The sequence below is a fragment of the Hemicordylus capensis genome, chromosome 3 (assembly GCF_027244095.1).
Source record: "Hemicordylus capensis ecotype Gifberg chromosome 3, rHemCap1.1.pri, whole genome shotgun sequence".
Lineage (NCBI taxonomy): Eukaryota > Metazoa > Chordata > Lepidosauria > Squamata > Cordylidae > Hemicordylus > Hemicordylus capensis.
Genome location: NC_069659.1, coordinates 273505642 through 273518156, shown reverse-complemented (window position 1 = coordinate 273518156; position 12515 = coordinate 273505642). Strand labels below are relative to the sequence as shown.

Genomic DNA, 12515 nt, shown 5'->3' with positions numbered 1-12515 from the left:
AGATGAAATGACATCTTCCCTGCACATTCTGGTTGTGACCTGAAGTAGAAATTTGGATGCACTCCTATCTAAGTTTTCAGCACTGTGGCATTTCAAAGTATACTGTCTAGTAGTTAACATCCAAGAGTAAATGTCCATGCCTCTATCAAAGCAGAGAAGAAAGAAGTTTAAGGCACCCTCTTAACACAATAGCTAAGCCCCATGTTAATGGGCAGCTTTTTATTGTGGGATCCCCCAGTTTGCACAATACATTGCCTTTCTCTATCCTCAAAAAAAGAACAAAGGCAATTGGTACATTTGCTACACAGAGAGGAGAATCCAACGGGGATTCTTCAGTTTTCTCGTTGGCTTTCATTGAAGAGATAAAACACACAGAGCTCTTTCAAGCTTCCTTTTGTTGCAACATAGAGTTGAGTTTGGAATGTTATATCATGAGTATAGTAAAGTAAGGAAAGCAGGATGCAGACATGCTAGTGCTTTGATTTAAGCCTGGGCTCCCATCAATGGCATTTCCACAGATATATTTGTTCACCTAGACAAACTTCTGCCATCAGTTCTACATTTAACAATATCCTACAGTTTGACCTCTCAATAACATTCCAAGTTCAATAAGTGGCCAAGTCCTTGACGAAATGCAAGCATGTGCAGAATTTGGCAGGCTCAGCTTCAAAGTACATTGATTGATTGACTGATTGATTGATTGATTTGGAAAGCATAGCAACACATTGCCTGGATTCACTATTAGCCATTTTCCTTCCTGCAGCCAAAAGAGGAGGCCCTCTCTTTACCTCACTCTGCAGGAGATGAACTCTTTTTGCCCACTTCATTTTCAGGTCCTCAGGGAGCACTGTGTACTCGTGCAGCCTCTTCCTGTAATCCTGGTCACTTGCAAGGTTCTGAGCTTTTCTGGCATGGACTAGGTTGACCATGTCCAGTGGTAGATTGTAGTGAGAACTGATGTCCCTGAATCCTTTCTTGTACTCCTGTTCACTCTGTAACTTAGCAGCATACAAGCAGTGCAACAGCTTGGTATCATCTAGAATGCTTCTGGCACCAATGTGCTTCCCTCTCTCCTCAACAAAGTGATGCTTGTATTGGAGCTGTAGAAAAGGAAATACTGGTTAGTTTGAAATCATGCATTTCAGATCCTTTAAAAAGCTGGCATTGCATCTAGTTAACAAAAAGGAAAAGGGTGCAACAGAGAATTTAAAAAATCCAAAAACCAACATACAAGAGAAATTTCCTCTTCCCCCCAGAACTGCATCTTTAATTGTAATTTTGTATGCCTCAGAAATGAGTGAGCAACCATATTCCAACAGGAATAGAATGTCTGCCCCTTTACAAGGCCTGAAGCAGGAATAACTTCAACAAGTGTAATTTTTTTATTGTCACATGGTAATAGACTGAGTTATATGCCCTACTTGACATCTTGCAGCTCATTACAGCTCTCAGAGGGGAAGAAGCATCGGACATTTTGGTATATGGTCACTGCGTTGTATTACAAGTAAAGGTAGAATCGTTCAGATACTCATTCTTGCTCTTTGTGTCCTGTTAACCTGAATATGTACAATAGCTCTGCTAAAAGTTGGAAGAGGTGGTGAAAAGTGGTCATTGTCATGAACACAGGTAAGTTTTTCACACAGGCAATGCAGAATCAGTTTATGTTGTAGCATCAGATGAATACTATGCTGATGATCCAGGCTGCATCACGTTTATCTCTGAGCATTTCTAACACTTGACAACCAAAACTATCAGTCTGTATGGATGGACTGCGTATAGGGCAGGGTGGGCAGGAAAGAGAAAGTAGGGCAGTTCACGATCAGAACTTGGGTAAGAGTAAAAATCCTACCTTGGTTTGGAAAATTCATGCGCTCCCATTTTCTGATAGTGTGTGAGTTAAAAACAAGTTCAGAGGAGAGGAGCTTAACCGTTTGCTAATGCCCAGCTAGATAGGACAAGCACACCCTACCAGTGTTCCCTGTAAAAGGGATTTCCAGATGTTGTTGACTACAACTCCCATGATCCCCAACCAAAGGCCACTGCAGCTGGGGATGATGGGAGTTGCAGCTGGGGATGATGGGAGTTGCAGCTGGGGATGATGGGAATCCCTGTTACGTTGAACACTGCACCCTACCCATTTTTTATTATTATTATTATTATTATTATTATTATTATTAAATTCGATCGCTATACCGCCCTTCCAAAAATGGCTCAGGGCAGTTTACACAGAGAAATAATAAATAAATAAGATGGCTCCCTGTCCCCAAAGGGCTCACATTCTAAAAAACACAAGATACACACCAGCAACAGTCACTGGAAGTACTGTGCTGGGGGTGGATAGGGCCAGTTAATCTCCCCCTGCTAAATAAAGAGAATCACCATGTTAAAAAGGTGCCTCTTTGCCCAGTTAGCAGGTTAGCATATTCCAGCCGCAGCTTTAGAATGAGGTAGAAGGGGAAACCATCCTACGCAGCTGGGGCTTAGCAAACAATCGACCTTCCCAACTCCAACATCTTTAACTAACACACGATCAAAAAACAAGAGTTCACACAGCTCCCGAACTAGTGTAGGAAGTGTCTCCTATCCTATTCATCAGCATGGGAACAGCCCTATTATGTTCAAACAAATGGGGTACAACCTGGACCAGATGTCATTTTCCCTACAACAAAGGGTAAGAAGAGAATAGAGGCAGTCTGGCACTCTTATAAAATTCTCAAAGTATGCATGTCTAAACAGACTTTATATTTTTCCATTGAGTGTTATGGGCAATGTCTCTAGGCTAAAATGTGGTAACTCTATACATGCATTGTGGAATATGGGTATGCTCTTAATGCCTGATTTCCCCAACATGTATTCAATTCAGATAATTTCATTTGGGTGATCAGTGGCTGGCATGATGAGCAGTTCTTAGGTCTCTGGCCTTGTGGTACTGCTGCTGCTACAGAACCAGAAGCAGTGGTGCCACTGTAGAGAACAGGAAGTACCACAAGCAGTGTTGCCAGACATTTCCCCACTTTCTACAATGGGAATAAATACAGTAGTGGTAGTATGCTGCTGCCCATTATCTGCAACAGTGGTGCCACTTCCAGATCTGCCGCAGTGGCAGCACAAGTTCTACTGGTGACCTAAGAACTGTGCATCATGTCAGCCATCATCTGTAAGTGTGTTGGCATAAGACAGGCCTACAAAAGCAAAAAGAACTTCATGAAACTCCAGATGAATGCCAAACTTTTGCATGCACACTTTATATTTCTCTTCACTGCACCCACTTAGTGTGGATATGCAAAAAAGTATTGTGTGCCTGGGTATCTTCATGGACTGGTATTATTTTGGAAGGTCTGGATAAATTGGAACTGAGCATCCAGAGATACATTTTCTCCTGCAATTCCCATTGCAAGATCTTCAGCATGGCTTGGCTACTGATTAAGAGTGACTCTTTTCTTTTCTTTTTTAATTCACACAAAGAATCTCATTCATAAGTAATATATTCTGTCTCACATCCTTGTCTCACATGATTATGGGGCTGCTTTAATTCAGTAAAATCTGCTTTAGACAATGTATTACATGAAGTTAACAAAAATTAGGCAAGATGGAAAGCTGCATAATTCAACTCACATCGCTGGCAATTTCTCTTGAGGCCTTGGCAGTCTGGAAAGGGATGGCTTCCATTGTCAGCTTGTAGCCTTGAGCACGGAGATTATGCCAAGATTCCCTGTATTTTGCCTAAAGTGGAAATGGCAACTTTAGATTTCTTGGTTAAATTTTAAAGCGCAAGTAAAGCAACAAAGACACCCTTTCTTATTTGTTATTTGGAGTTAATAAAGTAACTCACATCTACAGTAAAGATTCTTTCAAAATTAATTGTATAAAGAGCCTACCTGCTCATATTCAATCAAAGCCATGGAATAACAATGACAGATAATTCATTATACAGATTGGGCATGGTCTTCCCCTTGCAGAGGGCATGTGGAAGGATAAGGTAAAGGCTCTGTGAACAGCCATGATCACAGCAGCTGCACACAGTGGTTTGTATCCTAAGTATTAATCGGGCCACAAATAAAAATTTCTGTGAGAGATCAGTGCCACCCCACACCTCTCCACAACAGCCCATGCATCCCCTCCCCAAAAGCGTTTCCTGAGGATCAGGTATAGGGAGTGCCAGAGGATGGGGAAACTGAGTGAGAGGTCTGTGCACAAAATATGCCCCAATCTGATTTAGAGCAATTCCTCTCTCCTCATTCTCTGTGTTTTTGTTTTTTTTCAAAGAGTGCCCCAACCCTCAGAAAAGCCCAGGGAGGGGGCAAAGGGGGCTAATCTCAGGAAGTGGAGGAAACTTCCCTTGAAGCGAGAGAAAGTTCCAAGTACTCCCATAGGCTCTATTTAAAATACAACCATTAGCCTCTTGGCATACAGCAAGTGAGGAAGCCCCGTCTGCCAAGCCTTGCCCAGCTTGGAAAACAAAGAACCCCTCCCCCGCCCCCCCAAACCCACACATACACACACCGAACTGGAAAAGGAAGGAGGGAGTTCCTTCCATTGGACATTTCAAACCTGTTGGGGGGAAATTACCTGGTGCAATATGCTGAATGAGTGGAAAGAGTAACCCAGTCATCATTCCTCACCTACTGATACCATCTTCTATTGCAGGCCCACACAAGTACATCTACCAGCTAAACAACAGACTGAATTCCACGTGGTGATGGTGGGATTACTTCCCACCTTCCACTGCTGATCAGCAATGGAAGGATTCTCAATGTGATACTTTGGATAACCTCCAGACAAAGTCAGTCATGACTAAGTCCCATGGAAATTGAATTAACTAACGTCACATTTTCAGTGGTGCTTAGTCATAGCTAACTAGTCTGGAAGTTGCCCATTGATGACAACACTGTTCTTGGGCCTACTGGACTACTACTCCCTCCCCATCACTCAGCAGCTGCTAGATAAGCTTTTCTCTCCTCTCTTTGTTTGCCATTTGGCCAGAGTCCTCTTCCTATACTGTGTTCCTGTCCTGCATACAAGAGGGCCGGCCACATCCAATAAATCTAGTGAAATAGAAAAAGGGGGCACTCACCTCACTGAGATTGGTTGCATTTATTCTTGCCCTTGCAAATTCAGGTAGACCTAAAGTGACTGTGCAGTGATGCAAAGCATCCTCCCCTGCTGCTTTGTAAAGGCGCTAGGGTAGATTTAGAAAAGAGCAATTAACAATGTATCCCTATAAATTGCATCAACCCATATTTTAAATGCATTGCCAAAGGATAATGAACTAAATAGATGTATACATCATGCTGCAATATATATTTTTTTTTGGCAGAAGCTGCCCCAAATACAGAATACCGTGTTTCACTATGAAATAGCCTTGCTGAAAAGGTCTAGCCACAAAGTGTGCACGTGCCCCAAATCCCTATAAATAGTTACAAATATACAATTAACACAAAAATTTTAAAGGTAAAAAAAATGGTTGTAAGGATAGAGATAAATAATAATGCATGAAATCTTTTTAAATATAGAGGTGTTATTCGATTAAAGAAATCTTAATTGATTGAACATTGGATGGATTTTAATTAAATCTGCATATATTTTCATATGAGAAAAATAATAGTTCTAAAGGGGAAAAACAAACTGCCTTGCTTTCAAAAGTTGCACATATTTAGTCTATCATTCAAATGATCTTAGAAGAGGCTTTCTGTCTTTTATCTCATGCAGGAGGGAATACCTTTTAAGATGCTACTTGCCATGAGCAGTTTTCAGTTAAGCGTGGTTTAAAAATTATATCTATAGCTATATATTTAAACCTGCTGCTCAATTAATCAGGGATATCTTTTAGTCAATCAAAATGTTTTAACTGATGAATAAAATGTTACAGCTGTTTAAAAAAATGCTAGGGTATCCAGAGCTCCTATAAAAGCACTGCCTAGGTGAGTCTAATCATTTACACTAGTTATTCTGTAGTGTGAGCCATCTTCCACATAAGATGCTGACCTAGCAATGCTAAATACAACTCTACTATAACCAATGCTATGGAAACAGTAAAGTTTGTTCCCCCGTTTCTTAAAGCCTTATTTGATGAGTTGTAGAAAAGATCATGTGAACCATCTGAAAAAGAAAGTTCCCCCAGTTTGGAGCATGTCAGTTCCCAGATGTGGTCCTTATATGTGTGGGCACACGCACACGCACACGCACGCACACACACACACACACACACACACACACACACACACACAGACAGACAGACAGACATATGGCATAGTGAATTTACAAGGCCACCTGTATGTTTTCACAAAATAAGGTTCTTGGCCTCCAGTGCATTAAGTAGGCTCCTGAACAAATTATTCAGTACCACACGCATTAACCATCACTAAGAATGTCCTCCAAGTATGCTCCTTCTTTGCATTTCTTTGCATTATGGTTGCTTTCAAGTACAAAAAGAAAGCCCGTTGCATGAATTCATATCAAATAGCTGCTCTGATTTTGGTTGTTTTGTTTTAAAGGAACAATGTGATTGACAAAATGTGACTAAATGTTTGTCCGGGGAAAATAAAAAATGATCTAACTATGTAAAAGGATAAATCGATGATGCCTTTTTCTCCCCTTTTGAAGTATTATATTTCTCCGAGTGAGCTTCTTTCCTCCCTCCCCAGCTCATTGCATTTTAAACAGCATATTTTCTGATCCATGTTAGCAGAGCCTACCTCATTAGCAATCATATTGCTGAATTTTGCATGAAGGAGGCCAGGAGAGTCTGCCACCGATGTGTACTTGAAGGAATTCGGCTGCTGACGGTATTTACTCTGAATTCACACATAAAGAAAAAGAAATGCAAAGAGCTAAGCTGTGTTATAAAATAAGGAAATTATATTTCTAGTGGCATTGGTGATTTGTCTAGCATTTACAATTGGCTCCACAAAAAGTATTGGTCTAGAGACTTCTGTGGCAGTGTAACCCTTGCTTCAACATAATATCTAGATCTTCATTGCCTCTTCAAAGAAGACTCGTAAAAAGGATGGTTCAGGATTACATTTTTTAAAACAGGCTCTTTATTATGGGGATATGATATACAACCAGGTATTTTTACCTGTCTTGACATAATGTGGTAAAATGGTAGCAGCTACCCTGAATATGTGAAAGCTGTCTTAACAAGATTGGACTGGAGTGTGAGGAGCATATTTTACATTGCAAGTTGCCTTTCAGGGCTAGTGGGTTGAAAGGTAGACAATCAGTTACTCAATCAGCATTGGTTTAGCCAGATCTACCCACAGGATTGCAACAAATAGAAAGAGTAAGTTAGGGTGTGGTTCATCCAGTACCCTAAAACCAGCCACCATTGCTGGGAAACACTGATTAACTTAAATATGTACAAATTAAACACTAAAACCAAAACTAGTTCAGTGTGATGGGTGGGTGGATAAACAGACAGAGAAGTTTGAATCATGATTGATTGATTGATTAAGTGCCATCAAGTCGGTGTCAACTCTTAGCAATCACAGTTAGCTCCCCTGCTAACTGGGCAAAGAGGCACCTTTTACTGTGGTGATTCTCTTTATTTAGCAGGGGGAGAGTAACTGGCCCTATTCACCCCCAGCACAGTACTTCCAGTGACTGTTGCTGGTGTGTGTCTTATGTTTCTTTTTAGAATGCGAGCCCTTTGGGGACAGGGAGCCATCTTATTTGTTTGTTATTTCTCTTTGTAAACCACCCTGAGCCATTTCTGGAAGGGCGGTATAGAAATTGAATAATAATAATAATAATTATTATTATTATTATTATTATTATTAAAAAAATAGATTCTCTCCAGGATGATCTGTCTTCAACTTGGCCTTTTAGGTCTCTCAGTGGTGCATTCACTGCTGTTGTAATCAAGTCCATCCACCTTGCTGCTGGTCATCCTCTTCTCTTTCCTTCAACTTTTCCCAGCATTATGGACTTCTCAAGGGAGGTGGGTCTTCACATAAAGTGTCCAAATTACGATAGTTTGAGCCTGGTCATTTGTGCCTCAAGTGAACATTCTAGATTGATCTGTTCTATGATCCATTTGTTTGTTTTCCTGGCTGTCCATAGTATCCTCAAAAGTCTTCTCCAGCACCAGAGTTCAAAAGCATCAATACTTTTTCTAGCTTGCTTCTTCAAAGTCCAGCTTTTGCATCCATAGAGTATCATGAGGAAAACCATTGCTGAATGATTCAATTCCCTCTTTTGGACCAGAGGGATTTGGTGTCTTAATAATCATCATATATGGTTCTGGGAAGAGGCGCTGCAAGGGCCGATTCATCCTTTCCTGTGCGTTGCTGAGGGCAGTTTTGCACTTCTGGTGAGCCAAAAGCTGCTCACTGAGGAGAGTGTCGAACTCCAAGGCAGGCTGCTGAGGTGGTGCTGAGTGGCATCTTCATCTACAGGGTCCTCACTGAGAGTTGATTTACCTCCTATAACCCACAGTACCTTGGGTGATGTTACACACAGGACGGGAGCAATGTGCAGGAAGATATTATGGGTGTGAGGAGTGACATCTGTTTATACTGAGGAGAGCTGGTCTTGTGGTAGCAAGCATGACTTGTCCCCTTAGTAAAGCAGGGTGTGCCCTGGTTGCATATGAAAGGGAGACTAGAAGTGTGAGCACTGTGAGATATTCCCCTTAGGGGATAGGGCCACTCTGGGAGGAGCATCTGCTTGCTTGCATGCAGAAGATTCCAAGATCCCTCCCTGGCATCTCCAAGACAGGGCTAAGAGAGATTCCTGTTGCAACCGTGGAGAAGCTGATGCCAGTCTGTATAGACAATACTGAGCTTGATGGACCAATGGTCTGACTCAGTATATGGCAGTTTCCTATGTTCCTATATAATCTTTGTAGGTATAGACACCTCACAGCATCTAAATATCCTTTCCAAGGCCTTCACTGCAACCCTACCAAGTGCTAGTCTGTGGCATATCTCTTGTCAGCTGAATCCTTTACTGTTGATGGTCAATCCTAAAAGGCAGAAGATATCCACCATTTCAATGTCTTCATTATGAATTCTGAGGCTGGTTGCTGTACCTGTTGTCAATAGTTTAGTCTTCTGGTTAAGTCTTCTCATTTCAGTTACCTCTCCTTCCCCAGAAAGTGTTCTATGTCACCAGAAAATATGACCCTGTGGGTCATGCAGTTCTCATGGACATATTTTCAGGTAACACAGAAGGCTTCGGGGACAAGGGATATTGCTGAAATTTCACACACACACACTAGTACCTGTGCAGAGTACAATAATTCTGGTCCTTCTCCCATTGCGTCACTGATTTATTAGTTCAGTGCCAGCCACGGGAAATATATACATATTTTGCATATTTTGATTTTTTAAAAACAAGTTTTTTAAAAAAATTTGTTGTTGTTGCTGCTGCTGCTGTTGTTGTTGCTGAAATTCTGTTTCAATTTAGCTTCATTACAAGTACCAAAATATTTCTTTGAAATTAATCCAGAATCCAGTTTCAGTGAGGATGCATGGACAAGGGAATGAGCATTAAAACAGCATTAAAAACTAATGGAAATTAAAATGATATCAGAATGATGCACGTACGCAGAGGAAGCAACACACAAAGGAGGTTTGTATAATGCTTAACCTGGTGCAGGGGTGGAGAAGCAAATAAAATGGACCGATGGGACACTTGAAATTTGTGGACAAACCTAGGATCAAATTAAATGTGATGGGAGCAGCTATTTATATTTATTCATGTCTCTGTCTCATTCATGTGGAAAGCAGGAATGGAGCCTCTTTTTAGCACAAAAGGGGTGGCCTTTTGCAGTGCATATGAGACAAGGTAGTAAATGCTGCCTTGCCCCACATCGCTGCCCCACATACCCTTTCATACACCAACCCTTGCAAGCTTGAAAGTGGGGAGCAGAGGTGGGAAGTGGGGAGAGGAGGTGGGAAGGTTGCCAGCAGCCTCTTTTCATGTTCCTTGCAAGCCTTGCAGGGGGTATGAGGAGAAAAGGCAGCCTTCTCTCTTCTCCCCGTGCTCCTTTAAAAGCACTTAGATTGGTCCTGAAGTGCTGCTTCAATGGCTGCATTGAGGGCATCTTGCCATCCAATAATCTGCTGCCTGAGGCAGCTCCCTCACCTCACCGCATGGAAGTCCCACCTCTGAGTGCATAGCTGATAGCAGCTGAACTCCACTCCCCAGCCCCATGCTCTGCTGCACTTCTTACTGTCAGAGCTGAGCTGGTAGAAAATAACTTGAGGCAACAGAGCACAAAGAGGTAAAGCTGGATTGGGTTCACATCTCTTCACATGGTCTAGGGACGTGCAGAGAATTCAACCGAATCGATTCAAATCCAAATTGAATTCAAATCTATTCAACTCAACTCTGCATGCACAGGTTGGGATTCATTCAGTTTGATTTGAATTTGGGTGAATTCAAACTGAATTCACATCAAATTCGAGCAAATTCTATTCGGGTTCAGGCAAATTTGAATCAGTTCTAATGAATCCCATTCTGTGCAAGCAGATTTGAGTCGAATCTATTCAAATTTGACTCAGATTCTAATCAATCCGGTCAATTTTTCTGCATATCCTTAAGATGTCCACAACATAGATGTACAAAAATAATCTCTACTTCCAACTTCATACATGATTGGAGCAGAGAGGTGAATAAAAAAGGTGGCTGCTCCCCTCACATCTAGTTTGGCCCTCATTAGTTCAGACCTATTTGGCAATAACTGAGGTTCTGAGGCTCTGGAGAAAAACTTGAGAGATGTATGTATGTATGTATGTTTGTATTTAAAAGAGCAGGAAATGGGGAGAAGGAGCTATTCTCTCTACAGGCCACTTATGCTAGAGCCACCTGGGTTTTGAGAAATACAATTCTGTGTCTAATAACAGAACACAGTCTTCCTTTCATCTGGAAAGGAACATTTCTTTCTACAAAGGCTCACCCTAATGTACCAGTCACTGGAGTCCTGATTACAGAAGAGAAAGATTTTGAGAGTAGTTTAGCAAGGTCTGCAAAACCTTGAACTCTGTTCAGCTCACCCAGGACATGAATTGAGTGATCAAATAAAGAGGGAGGGTGGGGAACGGAGCCCGCCCTTAATCCAGGGAGTTACTTTCCCAGCCCTGTTTTACAGAGACATCTGGCAAACCCTTGTTTGTAGTGGAGAAATCAAAACCCTCTTTTGTTACCTCGCTGATGAGTTCAGAAGCTTTCTTCTTTGCTTCAATCTCTAAGGCCCCCGGTGTAATACAGCCAACTCCTCTCATAAAGTTTAAGTCAGACCTATATAAATTCTATGGGAAACCAATCACAAGTAATTTATAACAGAGACTGTGAAAGGCAGAATAGTCATCTCAATGCGTTCATTAGAAGCAACATCTGCTGCACAAGATTTTTGTAGCATTCTGTCATATTGGAATTGTATTTGCATGTTTTATGTGCACACATATAGTGAGAGAAAGAGAGGGAGAGAGAAAATAAATGTAAGTACAAAAATTTCAGATTTTGGATTTTGCCATCCAAAACATATGGAAAAAAGTTAAAGGCAAACTCTTTTGCAAAAACCCTGTTTCTGAACATTAAATTGATAACCCAACGGATGAATGGATATTGATATATATGACAAAGTATACAACTCAGAGCAAACTGGATGTTCAAATTTATACCTGCAATGTTTGATTATTTTCATCTTCTATCACACACACACACCCCAATATGTCAAAGACTGTATGGAGAATTGAATTTACCTCACTCTGTAATTTATAAGCTTTCTTGGCACACTGCAGCCTCACATCTTCAGACAGGGAAGTATAATCATGAAGCAGTTGTCTGTATTCCTGATCACTGACCAGAGACTGGGCTTTTCTGGCATGTACTAAATTGACCATGTCTAATGGCAGGTGGAACTGGCTCTTCTGATGCTCAAAACCTTTCTTATAAGTTACCTATGGGGGGAAAAAAAATTAATACCATTGTACTGAGGTCATGGCTTAAACTAAAGCTAATTCAAATGGAAACCACTTGAAATTATTCTGAATTTATTTTGCTTACAGAACCTATAGATCACCAGAAACAAAATAAAGGGAGCTTTAGCTACACTGCTGGCTTCCTGACTAAACCAGCATCAGCCTATCTGGAAAGTGCACCTGTACCATGGAAGGCTTCCAGAATACCACAGCATGATTTTTTTTGTCAATCTCTGCTTTTCCTAGAAATGCCCTGTGCCACCCGAAAATATGTCCCTAAAAGCTGCATGATCCTCAGGGACATATTTTCAATGATAATCTTGTGCACTCTGTGCTGTGGTACTCTGGAAGCCTTCCACGGTGTGGTCTTCCCTCTATAATTGATGCTGGATTAATCAGCATGTCAGCCACTGTATAATGTGCACATTATTTTAGATTATTATAATGATGGTGCTATTGTATACAATCTTTCAATAAACATTTGAGCTATTTTATGTACTCTTAATCTTTTCAAAATTGTTCATCAATGATGATAGTGACAATGGTACAATAAAGATAGAATGTTCTGGTAAATACATAACCATGGTT

The 12515-nt window shown here is 41.0% G+C and overlaps 1 protein-coding gene across 3 annotated transcripts in view; it reads right to left on the bottom strand.

Moving 5' to 3' along the window:
• Nucleotides 1-12515, bottom strand: part of NRAP (nebulin related anchoring protein) — a 78474-nt gene that overhangs the window by 14537 nt on the left and 51422 nt on the right. For 2 of the 3 annotated variants that reach the window (XM_053305237.1, XM_053305238.1), the window contains 6 exons: nucleotides 11709-11906; nucleotides 11151-11255; nucleotides 6696-6794; nucleotides 5075-5179; nucleotides 3616-3723; nucleotides 789-1100 (listed from right to left, as the gene is read on the bottom strand). In XM_053305237.1, coding sequence (XP_053161212.1) covers nucleotides 789-1100; nucleotides 3616-3723; nucleotides 5075-5179; nucleotides 6696-6794; nucleotides 11151-11255; nucleotides 11709-11906 — 927 coding nt within the window. The remainder of the gene's footprint in view (nucleotides 1-788; nucleotides 1101-3615; nucleotides 3724-5074; nucleotides 5180-6695; nucleotides 6795-11150; nucleotides 11256-11708; nucleotides 11907-12515) is intronic. The other variant, XM_053305239.1, reaches the window with a different exon arrangement.